Below are 17,141 nucleotides of genomic sequence, written 5' to 3'. Positions count from 1 at the left end.
CCAGCCTGGAGCTGGCATAGCATTCATAGGCCTGATGCTGTCACACAATGACTGTGAAACCAGCTCAGGATCCGACAGATATGGGCCAGCTCAGCCCCTCCTCACCCCTGGAACACCCTGTTTCAGAGCGTTGTGCTGGCTACTGCTGGCAAGAATTCCAGAGGCACTAACACCTGCCCGTCTGGTGGGTGCAAAAGTGCTGCACCAACGGCAGGAGGCTGGTTTAGCTGGGAGAGCTTGGCTGGTCCCTTCACCCAATTCAGCTCACCCTCCCAAGCCTGGTACAAAGTAATGATCTCCCATGTAGTAGTACCTCCCTTTCTATAGATATTAGGCAGAACTCTTGCATAATTCAAGTTATAATTCAAGTTATAATAGTTATACAATTATTTATCATAATATTCAAATCAGATTAAGGAACACTGAAAAACAAAACATTGAGAGCTGTAAATCAAATTTGCTCCCCTAAGTTTTATGGTTTAAATACAACAGATAACAGGGTCACTTATATTTCAAAATTAATAATTCCAGTCCAATGCAGGGCCTTTATATTAGCCCAACTGAACATTTCCCCCTCAGCTTTTGGCAGGGGCAGATATTCAAACATCCCCAGAAACAATAGACATTGTGGATGTTTTTGGAACGTGCTGGCCACAGTAGAACATATTCTTTTCTACTGCCCATTGTACAACCAGCTACGCAAATGAATGCTATCCCCTTTTTGGGGAGTAGTCTTCATGGCACAATGAAAATATCAGATTCTATCTGTTTAATATTAACCCGCAAGTAACTGCAAGAGTGGCTGAGTTTTTATCAATAGTATCTCTGGTGAATGGCACTATTTAGTGGGAAGAAAGTCCAATGAAAATCCTCATTATTACATATTTTTACATGGCTATTTATTTGTATATATTTTAAAATTTTGTACATAGATGTTTTATGATGGCCTATATTTGTAACGCCCAATAAAGGTTTGGCGAAGTAAAATATTAGGCACCACCAGTATTAAACACCACCAGTAATGGTCTTTAGACTTTTGCTGATATCCTTTTTTTGTTTAAGCAGGCTTTCTCTAATACGTGACTCAGCCGTTTATTACTCATTGAGGAAATTTATTTCAACGTCTATATTTGATGTGTTCTATTTTTGTATTTATTTAAAGTATTTTTAATCCACTCTACATCCTAAAAGGCTCCTAGGGCAGTTAGCAAACGTCAGTGATAGTTGTGTAATAAAATATGAAGACATTTTTAGTTTGTGGTTTATTTTCATTACAGTTTATCTTCATAAATATGAGCTTGGAATTAATAGGCTACACCCACAAAAGCTAATAAATGGTGCCTAATTTTCTATAAACGTATCTATTTTTGTTGATTTTCCTTAGTTCTTAATAAAGGATGTTGATTGAGCCATGGCCACTGGACCCTGCATCTTAACCATCCGTTTCCCCATATTAGGTATTTTAGGTATCACATCCAACATTTAGCAAAAATGGTAGCTGTTATCATATAAGGAGCTGATTTTTTACGTTAATGCAAAATGTAAGCCACCCAGAGTGGCTGGGGCAACCTAGTCAGATGGGCGGCATATAAATGATACAACTACTAATAAAAATGAAAATGAGAATGAAAATAGTGTTGTTGTTGCTGTTATGAGTGCAGGTCCTGCTTCCGGAATTGCAGGTTCAAGGTCCCAAGTATTTTATAGGATGTAATGGTCTACATCAGGCATGCTCAACTCCTAAGAGATGCAATCTACTCCCACTATAGCTGGCAGTCATCTGGCCTTTGGATTGACCAAAGTTGTGGAGCTTTTTTGAGGAAGACTTCACCAAAGTTGTTGAGCTTTCTTTCTTTTCTTTTCTTCTTTTTTCCTGGGGGGGGGGGGCACGATCGACCAGGATCACAAGATCGACCAGGGACGCCCCATAATCGATCACAATCACCCAGTTGGGCATGCCTGGTCTGCATGATGTGACGAAGTGTGGTAGCTTTTGCTTCCACTCAAAAATATGCTATTGTATGAAATAGGGACATGCTGAGCAAAGGTGCAATTTTGTTCTTCCTCATGTTTGTTACTTTCCTCTCTAGGGGATATTTTATGATATATAAAGCATTTACCAGCACAAAAGGTGTTTTATCCTAACTGAAAATAAAAAAGATGTGCTTATGTAAGTAAACAAGCATAGTATTATTATCCTCATATGGTCAAATCACATGCCTTTTTAAAAAGATAAAATATATTTATTTGCACAACAGGAAAATGTCTATATGCATCCATTGTTCAACAGAAGCATGATCTTAAAACAATTGCAATATGGTCAAAAGTAACATTTCAACATCATTTGCATACATCAAGACATTTGTAACTACCAGTTTAAATTAACTTCATAAAACAGGTAAAATTTCAAAAGATGATTTTGCAACAGATCTTATTCAAGCACTAAAAACACAAGTTTATAAAAGCAAGCATGACAGTATGGAATTATAATTAACATAAACTCACTTTAATGTGTCAAAGAGAAAGCCCTGGACTTCACTTTCCTCATTGGCTCCTTCTGCTGTTACATTATTTGTAGCTAAACAAAACACATGTACAAAAATATTACAATATATTTTCTTTCTAGAACTGATTACAATTACTAGTTTTTCTATCAAAGAAACTAACTCACTGCCTAAAATGAGAGGAAGAAAGAAATTAAGACAGGTTCTCAAATAGATGACAAAGGAGGAAGATCAGGTTTGGCATACAGTTAGAAAATAGGAGTTTTCCATTCCATCAACAAAAAAATTACAGATGTACATTTCTGTATTGATTCTCAACGCCTGTGGCTACTTTTGCCATATCCCACAAAATGCAATCACAACCAACGGTGTGTGTCAGGAAAACAAATACTGGGTGAATTACTGACCCAATAAGACATTTTCCATTAACTTCAATGGGGCAATGTAGAAGATTACTGCCTTCAAAATTCTAGACACTGCCAAATATTTTGTGATGATAATGTCTCTAGTAATACCACACACCGGAGAAAAATGTACCTTTGGTCTGAGAGTCATCTACCGCTTTGTATTCTGTACTCTTTACTGCAAGCTCCACACCATATCCAGACAAATACATCTTCTCGGAGTTAGGTTTCTGCTCGAGTACATCATTTTGAAAAGAACAGAAGGGAGGAATGTTAAGTACTGCCATTTCTAAATAAGTTCTAAACTTAGATTTACTTGAGAGTAAATCACATTTAAATCTGTTGAACTCCTGAGTAAACATACACAAGATCAGGATTATACTTTACAAATAATTGCCCGTTAAGGCTGCAATCCTATACCCACTTCCCTGATCGCAATCCCCATACAATTCAGAGGGACTTACCGTATTTTTCGCCCTATAGGACACACTTTCCCCCCTCCAAAAATGAAGGGGAAATCTGTGTGCGTCCTATGGGGCGAATACAGGCTTTCGCCAAAGCTTGGAGAGCAAGAGGGGTCGGTGCGCACTGACCCCTCTCGCTCTCCAGGCTTCAGGAAGCTATCCGCAGCCTGCGGACAGCAGCCTGCTGTACGGCGCGCGGGGCGCCCTGAAGCAGAGTGCCCCGCGCGCTGGGCAGACATCCGCAGCCTGGGGAGCCCTGCGGGAGTTCCCACAGGGCTCCCTAGGCTGCGGATAGCAGCCTGCTGCACGGCGTGCGGGGCACCCTGAAGCAGAGCGCCCCGCGCGCCGGGCAGACATCAGGCAGCCCCACAAGCTCGGGGGATAGCGGGGAGGCGCAGCGCCGCCATCCCGCTGTTCCCCGACCTGGTTTGGATTCCCCGACCTGGTTTGGGGGGGGAATAAAGGGGGGGATTTTCCTTTATTCCCCCCCCAAAAAAAAACTAGGTGCATCCTATGGGATGAAATATACGGTACGTCATATAGCATTGTACTGTGAGTTGTAGCAGGCATTAGACAAGAACTATGGATTTTAATCTAAAATTAATAGAGGCCTCCATTCGGAAAGAATACCTTCTATTGGCAGAGAGCCTTCTCAGTAGTGACACCCATCCTGTGGAATGCCCTCGCATCGGATGTCAAAGAAATAAACAACTAACTGACTTTTAAAAGATATCTGAAGGCAACCCTTTTTAGGGAAGTTTTTAATGTCTGATGTTTTATTGTGTTTTTAATTTTCTGTTGGGAGCCACCCAGAGTGGCTGGGGAAAACCCAGCCAGATGGGCGGGGTACAAATTATTATTAATATCATTATCATCATCATCATAAAGTTAGGGTCAGATTATTTTTTTGAACTTCGGACACTACACTAATCCATGCACACTTTCTTTGGTCTCTGCTCCACAGAGTTTTCATCACCAGCCTAGTTGACTTCAATTAAAAAAAACCAACGACTTCACATCAGAGTTAGGCCTTGTGACTGAATGTCAGGATCCAATTAATGCAATATTAACTTGGAGGATGCTTGATGCGGTATACGCATGTGGTTTGCAGTCTGTGCTTGTACAGGGGAAGAATTCTGACATACTGTAAAGAACATTCTAGAGGAAAGAAGGGAGGAAGTGCTTCACTAATAGGATGAACAGATGCAAAAGACAGTAGTTTAATAGTTCTGCAGAAGTGGGAGCTGTAGCAGATGTTTTATAATATGAAAGGCACAGGAACCCTGTCCTCTTTTGCATCTGGCCACCCACCATGGGAACTTAAAAACAATGGGGGTGAAGGAAAAATAACCATTTTCAATAAAACGCCACCTGTTACTTTCCTTACAACATCCTTTTAGAATGCTTTATCATTTTACTGTTGTTAGCCGCTCTGAGCCCAGCTTCGGCTGGGGAGGGTGGGATATAAATAAAATTTGTTGTTATTATTATTATTATTGTTACTAGATATATCAGTTCTCCGGTGGCTGACTGTAGGCTCATCTGAAGCCAGTCATTCTCCTGTTAATTTCAATATACTGTGTTATATCTGAAGGAATATATAGGAAACCCATAAGTATGGCACAAGGCCAAAAGCCCCAGTGTTCCCCTTTTGTGGCAAACTGTGGCTGAAAAGCTTTGAAACTGACAACAAAGTATGCAACAACGGGGCTTCGTGGACATTTGGAAAGGTTTAAACAAACTTTAATTCAATTGCAGTTAACTATATCCCTTCTGCACACACACTTACCTGGACAAAATGTCGAAGAACGTAAACAATTTCCTCTTTTTGTGCTTGTTCAGACAAAACTTTGTGAAATGTAGCGAAGTCTTTTGTACCCATTTCGGCATAAAGGATCACTACTGGGCCGGTCTCATTAAGCGTAGGGAATTTATGATCTCCTTTGAACAGATATGGCTTGGGCCTTGGATTAAGAACAAATAATTTGTCAATTTAAAAGGAATCACTTAATTTGAGTGTGTCAGAATGGGAGAGACTTCACTGCCTGGTTACTGAACAATTGACAAAAGTATGTAACACAATCCAATACATCTTTACTCTGAAGTAAAACTCACTTTGTCCAATGGGGCTTCCTCTAAGATAAGGAAGTACCATATAGGACAGGCATCCCCAAACTCAGCCCTCCAGCTATTTTGGGACTACAACTCCCATCATCTCTAGCTAACAGGACCAGTGGTCAGGGATGATGGGAACTGTAGTCCCAAAACAGCTGAAGGGACGAGTTTGGGGATGCCCGATATAGGATTTCATACTAAGATAAGGACATCACAGTAGCTAAAACTGGTTGCAGAGCAAGCTAAGTTAGAGCAGCTGAAGATGCAACTCAGCATCAGCCATTTTATCAAGACACAGATAAAAAAGCTACACAGCTGCAAGCACAAAGCACTGAATGCTATTTTAATTATCCAGCACATGCAGACTTTTTATTTAGTACCGTTCATGGTAGCTATTAGACCAAAGGGAATGCAATCAATAAAGATGACATGGGCAGTTCACGATCTAGTTGAATTTATGCTTTGTTTCATGAAAAAGTAGCAATACTCTCACCATGACCAGAAGTCAAAACATACATGTAGCTTCATCCCATCCTGGTGGAACATACTCCTATGCAAGCCAAAATCCTATGCATAATGTGTGCGCCTTGTAAACAACAAGAATTTGTTGACTATGAGAATGTAATGACTTTGCAATCCTGTGCCATTTTAAACTATGTGTAGTTTGTTAATCTCACAATTTATGGGCTAATTCTGCTAGCAGGATATCCACAGAGAGCAGAGCAAGGTGGGGGGAACAAGCCACAAGGTTCATTTTCATAGCATGCACAGTGCTTCTATCCTACCAAAGTAACTAAAGTTTAAGGGACACTAGGGGTAATGTTCCTTAGAACATGCTGAAGTTCAGCCAAAGAAATCTAGGCATGCATATGCTTTGAAGTCTGTATCAGTTCTCATCAATTATATGTAGGCTGGCAGACAATGGGATCAAACACCATTGTCTTCAGATCTGGGGAAAGATCAGAAGGGCTGAAATAATGCACCTAATCACTGCAGCCAAAGTAGCCTTCAAATGTTGCAAGCAAGTAGAGAGCCAGAAGCCAGTGCATATCAAGGTCACTTTTTGTGTGTGTGCACGTGCAAATGTATATCATGTATATCTATGGATTGCATTCAATATTACGTTCTATTCAGAGGATGGTCACAGAAATTAATGGACATGGCTAAGGTAGGTGCATTGACTGAAATGGTCTACTCTGTGTAGGACTTAGCTGGATATTGTTGGTGGAAAATATATATAGAAAGGATAGTTTCTGGATGCCAAGATCCAAATTTGGGGCAAGTACTCTGTGGTGAGAGAACCCCAGCAGAGATTTAATGTCACAAAATATGCAGCAAAGCAAAGCATGGAAATATAGGCTGTTAGACCTTTAAAAGTGAGTTCCAAAATTTCCGTTCCAGCATAGGAATGGACCACACGTTTATAAGTTAAAAACTGGTTTACTTACAAACTCTTCAAAGGTTAGGTTCATGTGCTTTTCCAGACATCAGTCAGAAGTTGCACAGGCAGTAAAAGTTAGCTTACAAAGTGGTGAAAGTTCCTAAATTACTGTAAAGGAACTCAGGAGTGGCTGGTGAGAACCATGTGGCTGAGATGGAACAACCAGCTCAAACCTCTTTACACACAGAGCTTCTCAGGAAGATCTCCTCCCAAGATAAGGGGAAGTGCATTAATTTGACTTATGCGTGTTGGTTATATGAGGCTGGTTTCAAACTAGCCTGGTTTTCCATAACGCATCTGTTAATGTCATATCAGCCACATTCTGTCTCAGTGTGTGTGGTAATGTGCGTGGTAATCCCACAGGTATAATCCTGTATCCATATAATCTGTGTCAGAACCACACACGTGACCACTTGGGTCAGAGAAAAGTTAGTCGGCTAGTTTGAAAATTGCCAAATTTCATTAGTGGCAGGCACTAGACAGCCTGGCTAATATTTCTAAATGAGACGGTGCAATGTGTAGTATCTCACAGAAACATCTTACTTCTCTCATGGTTTTAAAAGCTCCACCAATCTTTAAAAAAGAAAATAATAGCTGTTATGTGGCAATCCCACACAGTTCCATGGGCAGAACTCAACACTCTCTTGCAGAATCAGAGAATCAGAACTCTTGGAGTGTCAGGGGAAGCCACCTGATAGGATGGAGGTGGCAGCAGACCAAGAGATGGAGCTGAACTCACATGCACTGCCTGAAATGTAAAATTCATATGGAAGAAGGATTGCAGACAATCACTCCTCCCAGGCGCCTGAGATAAAGCAACAGCTGCAACTCAAAGTGGCATCTTTGACCAACATGTATCACTGAGTCCCAATATCCAGGTACAAAGGTAAATGTGTGCTGCCAAAACAAATAAAAATGTGATGCTGTGGAACAAAAGCTTTAAGAACTGTTCGTTCAAAATAGCTCACTATATTTACCTTGTAGCAGCTTTCTTCAGAAGCTTCCAAATTTCATTAGTCTTACAGGTGCTCTTCCCATGGATAACCACAAATGCACTGCAACCTTTCGGTGGCGGCTCATCAGCTGCAATCTAATATTTCAACAATTACACTCAACCCAGCTGGTGTAATTGCATTTCATCCTAAAAGTAATGCACCTTCCTTTGATTAAAACAGCTCATCAGCTGCTATCACATTGTGCGTCTAAGTACCAAGTATGTGAGGAGAAAATAATGAAAAGATCGGAGCCCTACAAGTAACACCAATGTATCCTATCTCAGAATGCCCACCATTAACAGTTATTTGGATGTTTTAGAAATCAATTTTCTTTTTTTATTAAGATAACAAAACACACCTTTTTTGGAAATAACAGAAGTAAACAGGGAAGCTATCATCTTTTCTCACATTTCCCAACTCCAGTTGAGGTCAAAATACATAATCTTTGGACAGTTTTAATACAAACTTTTGCAGAAACATGTGCCTACTTCACATGACAGGGACACCCTTTATTAAACTAGTTTATAAAGTATCAGCTGATTTTATAAAATTGCTGATAGGCAAATTCATAGTTACCATGTCTATTCTTCTACGTCCCAAAATACCCTCAGAAATACCCACTTTAAGATCAGACTCAGCTTTGGTGTCAACATCAATAGGATACAGCTTTCTTTTTCACATCAGTAAGTGCATGTTTGCAGCATTTTCTGTTGAGCCAGGTGAGTTGTTTGACCATATTTTGTTTTAACTAACTATAGTTGGGGTGGGGAGAGAGTCTCCCATTTAGACATCACAGGGAATTTGTTAGTTCTAAAGCACATGTGGACAACCTGTAATCTAGGGGGCTGAACTCTGCACACACCCCATTAGTGGGCAGAAATGAAGAAATGAAATGGGACACCATGTGTTTATTATAATACAGAGTCTTCCTGGATCACTCATTATTGTCTTACACACATAACATTAAGCCCAACCATGGCTTACTGCAAATGGGCAGGCTCCCAGAGAGGAGATCATGGAAGCTTTTCTTCTCCAAAGTTGTTTTGCCAATGTACTAAGCTGTGCTTTGGCTTAGCATGACATCCAAATCCATGCTTGTGGTTTAGCTTTCACATCCAAACCACAAACTCCTAGGTCTTTTTTTGCAGCTTGCAGTTTGTCTTGCAAGAGACTTGGGTCAACACAGCACAATATCATAATGACAAGGAGGAGCAAAGCAGCCATTATGTCCTCTTTGGGAGCCATGGTTTCGCTCAGCACTGCATGCAAGCCAGGCCAGTATCTCTATGGCGTGGGACCGATTTGAGATTTGCTTCTGCGTTCACACTGAACTATATACTGCAGATGAATATCACCTGAAGAGGTCATATGTATGTAAAGCAAATAGTGTTTTTCTCCAGACCAGTCCTACCAATATCAACAACACTACAGTGGTACCTCGCAAGACGAATGCCTCGCAAGACGGAAAACTCGCAAAACGAAAGGGTTTTTGGTTTTTTGAGTTGCTTCGCAAGACGATTTTCCCTAGGGTCTTGCAAGTTTGTTTCCTTTTTCTTAAAACCGTTAATACAGTTGCGACTTGACTTTGAGGAGCAACTCATAGCACGCGGTGTGGTAGCCTTTTTTGAGGTTTTTGAAGACTTTGGTGATTTTTGAAGCTTTTCCAAAACTTTTCCGACTCCGTGCTTCGCAAGATGAAAAAAACCGCAAGATGAAAAAACTCGCGGAACGAATTAATTTCGTCTTGCGAGGCACCACTGTACTAGAGATTAAGGACCACCATCACTTGGATGCTACTGTAAATCCATCCCTCTGGTCTTTTTTCCCTTCCACGCAGCACTATAGTTCTACAGCAGCTTAGCACGCAGACCATCACGCTACCACAAAACATTTTGGAAGGGAGGGTTGCAGCAGTATGAAGAAAGCGTTCTTAGCCATGCTGCAAGCTTCTGCAAGAGAACGGCTTGCAGTATGACAACAGCCACAATGAGGAGCCATTTTTGAAAGCCCCTCTTTAGCAAGTGAACCAAAGCCATATCCAGATTCCTAGCTTGTACCAGCCCATTTTACACACCTGCTGAAACATCTGAATGGTTGGGGAATGTGCTCGTAAGGAAAGAGAAAATTTCAAAAGATTAATCTGCACATTTGAAAGGAATTGTCCGGCTTTCTTCAGGATTAAGTTGTAATAAGAATGCTCCGAGACTGTATTAAAAAAGGAAAAGAAATACAAGTGAGATGTTAACATCTAGTCCCAAAAATCACTGAATTACAATTACGTGTTGGCAAATAAAAATATCTGGAATATAGAAAGTTGTAGGATTTCAGATGATTGGCCAATTCTAAATTTTTTATTAATACAAAGTACAATTTCTCTACTTGGGGGCTTACAAATTAAACATAAAACATGCTATTAAGTGTCCATCAAAGGGCAGGTATATTGACTTGTGAACTGGTTTCTCTTGCCAATCTGAAAAGAGTGGTGCAGAAGTTGAATCATACATCAGAGAGCATTACTATGTATTAATCACTAACCATTTTACCAAATAAAATGGCCCAAGCTAAGGTGAATGCCTGAAATCCTATGAACTAGCAAGCAAAAAGTGCTGTGTTGTTGAAAAAGCGAAGAGGAAAATGGAGGAAGACAAGACAGACAGTGATGTGGAAAAGGAAAAAATAAAGTAGTACTAGTACAGATAAACAAAAGACAGAAAACAGGTTGCTATTCCACTGAGTGGTTATGCATATAATTTTCTTTTAACAAACAGCAATTACAGCTGCCATCCCAACTGAACACCTGGGCAAGTCCCCAAGGACTAAAGATTATAAAGACAACAATTCTGTAACAACCATATTTAATGGCAGCCAGCTTGTGTGGCAGTTTGATTGGGGTGGGTGGAAATATTTTAATTCACCATAACACGTAAGTATGGAGACAAGAGGACCAGCTGTGGCACCTTGTTCCTTCCTCTTAGTGCTTGGGACAGTGAAAAACTCTCCAGTCCCAGGAGGTGGGGAGTGACTAAGGAGGAACAATGACCTAAAGAGAACAGTATGCAACTCTAGGACCATATCATGATGTGATTCGCACTTAATGTTAAGCTACAGTTTATTAGATCATTTGAATCCATAGCAGCAGCCTAACCATGGTTTATTAAACATGAACAAACCTCACCTGTAAGCCATGGTGTGCTGCTGGTTTATAAATCTTGATGTGCACTAACCATAGTTTAGAGTTATGCACAAACCTGTACAAAGCAAACATCAGAAGGTGTAGACGCCCCCTTCTGTGGATTTTTTTTTTAAAAAAAATATTTAATGGAAGCCACCATGGGTATTTAGAGGAGGAATATAAATCCCCAAAACAAACAAAATGTTGTGATGTGCCCAAATGACTGGACACAATTAAAATTAGCATGCAATGTTTGATTCACTGCTACATCTAAACTTGGAGAACATTGTTTTAGCTAATTAGTAAATAAGAATCTGAAACTATTGTTTGATTCTTGTTTGTTCTCAGTAGCAAGCGTTTAAGCAAATCACTTTTCTCCAAGTTTGAAGGTAATGGGGAACTATGGTTTGTTACAAACAGAAACAAAACCTTCCAGTCGCCTCCTTTGATGTGCTGCAGAAAAGAGCTCTGGGTTATTATAGATACAAAAATGCTGTACCTACACATTTATCAGTAACTTCATGTGGTGAACGGAAAAGAGGATGAACCCGGATATGACATTATGAAATTGCCAAGTGGCAAGGCTCACTCATAAGGCCAAAATCAAGACCCTCCTTCATGCTGCTTCCCCTCCCCACCAACAAATGCTGGGATGCTTAGATCAGAAATCTTTTTTAAAAGATCTCTGATAACTAAGAAGATGATGCAGAATATAAATAAGGATGCGGGGGCATGAAAAAGGTTTGGGCAAATATTTTAAAAAGCCATTGCTTGCTTATTTATTTATTTATTTATTTATTTATTTTCTTGCTTACTATATTTACATACCACTTTGTAAGGCATAATCACCTACAGAATCCATGAAAACCACATTAACACCCCTAAAAATTGAGCAACAGCAATTCCAATATCATGATGAATAAGAGAGACTGAAATAAAAATATTCTGAATTTTTTCTTCTTCTTAGAACAGGAGGCCCTACATATCTGCTGAGGAAATAAGTTTCAGAGGTACAGACCCACCACTGAAAAGGACCTGTCCATGCTATCCATCTGTCTAATCAGTGGCTGACTGCAAAGTCCAGGTATCAGCCAGGGCAAGGCAGCCTACTTTATGCAGTGGATTTTTGGAAGGGAGGATATCATTCTGATTTTCTGCTTCAGGCATCAACATGTCTTGGACTGTCTCAACGTTCTTATTTTAATGTGAAGAAACCAGAAAGTGAACCGCTACTAAGGACAGGTTGCAGAATACACTGAGCATTTAAAGTGACTCTCCAGATGTTGTTGGACTATTTATCTATAACATATTTTATTGCTTAATATAATCAAATCTCTAAGTGGTTTGCATAAAAAAGAATAAAAATTTCCTAAAACACAACTTAAAGGCAAGATTTTTAAAAACCACAAAGCTCCCATCAGCTCCAGCCAGCACCAGTAATAGTCAAGGATGGTGGGTGAGTTGTAAACCAACAACAACTGGAGAGTCCCAAGTTAACCACTCTTGGTTGAAAGCATGCACACTATTAACACTATTACACAGTACAATTTACAGAAAGGTCTGCCAGTCTGGATACACACAACAAACACAACTTACCTCCTTTCCTGTATAATGTTAATTCTTTCACCGTTTCCAAAAACTGCCAGAATTGCTCATTGCCTTCTTCTGCAATGAATTCACTGTTAAAAATGTGTGTAATAATTCATCCATTAGTATAACTCATAAGACACAAACAACCATTTTGAGAAGAAGCCCAAGTGAGCGATCCTATACACAAGCAGCTGGCATATAGCAGGCCTGGCATCAGTTAAGCTGGTGCAAAAATTACACCGGATCCAAACTCCATTCAGAAATGGGGCTTTTGCTAGCAGAGCCCACCTAAACCAGGCAGAGGGGGAACAAGTCTTTAAAATTGTGTTTGAATTACACTACTCTTTTTCCTGGTTTAATTTACCCCAGGTTGCCAGGACACGTAACTGAGCTAAATGGGCTTAGGATCAAGCCTTTCCAGTACTGACCCCACCATGCCTCTAGAAAACTCATTTTTCAAGGCTTACACCAGTTTAAGATCCACTGAGCTCAACTCAGTAAAATGGGATCCAGCTAAGACAGATGGGGGTGATATGTCAGTGTATCTCCAGCTGAGCTAAGGATGAAGAAGCCAAGCAGGTGTAGCCCAAATCCACTGGGAACCTCCCAGCTCAGCTAGGGATCTGTGGGATCCTAACCTTACACATCCCAGAAGATGTTGCTGTGCCAATTCTCCCTAAGTGTTTGAAAAAGCCTAAATGATTTAAAGACATAATTTACTTCTCACCCCAAAATTGTAGAAGTCCTTTGGGATCAGTAGAACAACACTACATAGCAAACGTTCTGCAGAATAATAACCCATGTCAGCAACCAACAACAAGACATAATCTACATAGCCTGAGCACTGGATCCCTGGAAGTATATTTTGTATTAAGCTGTCAACCTATGAATTAATTGATTAATGAATCCCCTTCTACATGCCCCTTAAGGAAATTTACAAATATATAATAAAAACAGCTAAGACAGGTTTTTCTTAAGTCCAAAAACAATTAAAGGTAGATTTAAAAACAATGCAGACTGAACAACTAAGGCAGAGATGTTTTCATTCAGTTATGCAGTATAGCACTTGCTCAAATTAGGTTTGCAGGATGTAATTCTCACTTTACAGACAGGAAACTGAGGTAAAAGCTGCAATCTTAAACATATTTATTGCAGAATAAATCCTGTTAAATTTAGTAGGACTTATTTCTAATTAAACTTATTTAGAATTGCTATGTACATATGACACACTCAGCAAGCACACCAGTGAAATTGGATTTATACAATTAACTCTGAATGACTTTAAAGACATTCAGTCACCCATGAGCTCAGCAGGCAGGCCAAGGAGTGGATGAAAACTGAGTATGATGAGACATGCAAGTTATGTTGCCTCATTCTTCCATACACGTAGCACATACAGCGCAAAATTTTATGGTATTGTACAAGAGGTATATTGAATGCTCATTGCTAAGGAAAACTCTGAATCATATACAATTGGAACTAAGTTCTGATGTTGCACAGATTAAACTAGTAAATTTTAACTACATAAATGTATTTTATTTAATTTACTTTTAAATTATGTGATATTCATACCACTATTGACAATAACTGTGTTACATGATCTAACCATTCTTGCTGTTTCCTAATTGCTCAGAAGTTGTGTATTTTTGCACAGAGTGACTCATTTGCATGTAATGCCACAGCAAACCATGGCTTAGCGCAAACGCACAGGTTCCCAAAGAGGAGATATGGCTGTTACACTCCTTGGGCTGAGTTATAATTTGGCTTAATGTGTCATCCAAACCCAGCTCTATAGTTTACCTTACTTCAGACATACCATGAGTTGTAAACAAGGTTTGTTCTTTGTGATATTTTATACTTCTTTTTTATAGAAACAAAATGGTATAGTGGAAGACATTGTTTACTGATGTGCAGGTGACAAAGTCCTAGAAGGGCTATGCCTACATCTACTTCTGTGCAAATTCTGCAATGAAAAGTTTGTTTGGGATAGGATTTTGTCTCAAACTGTGGTAAAAGGGCACAATCCCAGAAGACATGGACTAACTACTGGATTATTTATTACTAAGACACAACACAAATTCAAATGCATCTATTTTGGGGGTGGCAGGAAAAGGAGCAGGATGCCAAACTGAGGACCACTCATAAGCTTAAATAGCAAGTAGCATTTCTGGTTTAACATAGCAGAAAATAATGCTATTTAAACACACCAATTCATTTTCTTCTATTTTATGACAGCATAAAAAAGGAGGTGGGAAATTTTTTACATAGTTATATGCAGCGTGCACACAGTGTGGCAACATTGGTCAAATTGCTAGAATATAAAGATCAGCCATCTTGAGGTATTAAGTTGTTATTGATGACATGTAGAATTATTTGAAATAAGGTTCTTACACTACATCACTTTGGCATGCTATGGCATTGGAACAAGATTCATGGGCATGCCAGATGCAGAAGACCCATACTTGCTTCTTGTTATTTTTGATACTGCTGGATATGTAAGATATCTGACCTCAGTATTTTACCACGTGGCTACACGTTCTTAATGGAGATAGCAATAAGGCAAATGAACTCATACGAGTACTATAAAAGGGCTGGAATGCAGGGGCACTTATTTGGTTTGTGATTACAACTCCAAGACACTTTCTCTGGAACAATCTCCCTAACATGCCATTAAAATATTTGGGACAGGCCCTTAAATCATTCCATAAACTCCAATGGATTTTCAAGGAAACTATCCTAAATCAATTGAAATTCTGGACTTCCATGGACAATTAATGTTACATACATCACAGCATTCAGCTTATGTATATCACAACTTTCCTACAAGTTAGTTCCAAGGCAGCATTCATTGTCCCTCCCTTCTCCTCAAAACAGCCTTGTGAGGTAGGTGAAAGAGTATGACCTTCAAGGCTGAGTATTTCAGAAGGAGTTTCTCCAGACTTAACCAGCCTGGCACCCTCAAGATATTGCTGGGACTACAACGTACACCAACTCCTGCCAGGTGCGCTATCTGGAGCTGATGGTGTCTGCAGTCCAAGGGCACAAGGCTGACAAAGGCTGCTCTAACCACTGCACTACACTCCCTGGCACCGGAAGTCTCCACTTCTCCCAATCGGACTGCCCTGAGGTCCTTTTCCCTCAGCGTCCACCAGCCCCAGCCGGGAGAGCTGTGATTCCCAATCCCCACTGAATTCCCACCAGGAGACCTGGTTGGAGGTTGCACAGTCCAGTGCTTCTCAACCTTGGGTACCCCAGCTGTCGCTGGACTACAACTCCCAGCATCCCTCGCTCGCAGGGCCAGGAATGATGATTGGACTTGTACCCGACACCTGGGATGCCGAGTTTGTGGAGTGCTGGCTCAACAGGTAGGGCATGAGGGCTGCGGGTTCGAGTCCCATGTTAGGCAAAAGATTCCTCCCCCCCCCCAATTTTTTTTATTAAGTTTCACAAAATTATACACAAACAAAACACACAAACATAAATCATAACCTTATTAAAATTACACTTATTAACATTGTTAAGTGACTTCCTCACTTCCCCTTGGTTGAATTTCCATGCATATCCTTATAACGGCTTTCCAAATCTTAATTCTTATAAACTTAATTTAGTCCATTAACATCCTTATATCTTTTCAATTCGAAATTGTACGTGTGAAACATCACTTAACTTAAATAAATTCCTAAGCCAATCTGTTGCTTGCAAGCTATTTCCAATTAGTTTAACTTAACACATTTAGCTAAATAATCGTTAAATTTTGTCCATTCTTCCTTAGGCAAAAGATTCCTGCAGGGCAGAGGGGGTTGGACCAGATGACCCTCGTGGGATGGTGGGAGCGGAGGATTCCAACTCGATCTCCCCACCCAAGGCAGGCAGATCCACAGGGGCAGCAGATCCCGAGGTCAACCTTTCCCCTTAGTCTCCTTGTTCCTGACGCGGGTCATCCCTCGCCCCCTTTTGGAGGTGCGCCTCAGCTGCCCTCGCTTTCCCTCAGCTGACCCCTCAAGCGACCCTCTCTCTCGTCCTCTCACCTGGCCTCCAGCAGCAACGGCGTCGCCGGCCACTTCGCCGCCAGCCGGGCGGCCACCGCCTTCTTCGGGGAGCTCTCGGCGCCGCGCGGCCACAAGCCGAGCACCAGCACCCCGGCCACCAGCACCGGCACCCCGGCCACCTTCTTCGCCATGGCCCGCGTCGCCAGAATCCCCTCAGAGCGCCTGCCACGCACAGGCGGCGGCCCGACAGCGGGCTCCGCCCCCCTGCCCGGTCCAATCGCTGCGCTCGCCTCCAGTCCAGGCCCCGCCCGCTTCTTTCCCGTAGGATCGCGGCTCCGCTCTTCCCATTGGTCCACGGGAAAGCGCCAATCGGAGACGAACGCAACAGCCGCCGGAGTAGGGGGCGGGGCCTGGAGGGAGGGGGCGGGGCCGGCCGAACGAGAACCGTTATAAGATGCTGAGCTTCC

The 17,141-nt window shown here is 41.1% G+C and overlaps 1 protein-coding gene across 3 annotated transcripts in view; it reads right to left on the bottom strand.

Annotated features, from left to right (window-relative positions):
* Positions 1-16,903, bottom strand: part of UGGT2 (UDP-glucose glycoprotein glucosyltransferase 2) — an 81,914-nt gene extending 65,011 nt beyond the window's left edge. The window contains exons 1-7 of one of the 3 annotated variants that reach the window (XM_081198253.1): positions 16,714-16,903; positions 12,692-12,774; positions 9,998-10,128; positions 7,906-8,018; positions 5,162-5,336; positions 3,042-3,138; positions 2,506-2,578 (exon numbers count right to left, since the gene is read on the bottom strand). In XM_081198253.1, the coding sequence (XP_081054379.1) occupies positions 2,506-2,578; positions 3,042-3,138; positions 5,162-5,336; positions 7,906-8,018; positions 9,998-10,128; positions 12,692-12,774; positions 16,714-16,865 (824 nt within the window). In that variant the 5' untranslated portion in view covers positions 16,866-16,903. Of the gene's footprint in view, positions 1-2,505; positions 2,579-3,041; positions 3,139-5,161; positions 5,337-7,905; positions 8,019-9,997; positions 10,129-12,691; positions 12,775-16,713 lie in introns of those variants that run through there. The other 2 variants (XM_081198251.1, XM_081198252.1) reach the window with 2 other exon arrangements.
* Positions 16,904-17,141: the final 238 nt, after the last annotated feature.

Source organism: Podarcis bocagei (genome assembly GCF_964188305.1).
Source record: "Podarcis bocagei genome assembly, chromosome: 6".
NCBI classification, from domain to species: Eukaryota; Metazoa; Chordata; class Lepidosauria; order Squamata; family Lacertidae; genus Podarcis; species Podarcis bocagei.
The sequence above is the reverse complement of the archived record's forward strand: the minus strand, read 5'-3'. Positions and strand labels throughout refer to the sequence as shown.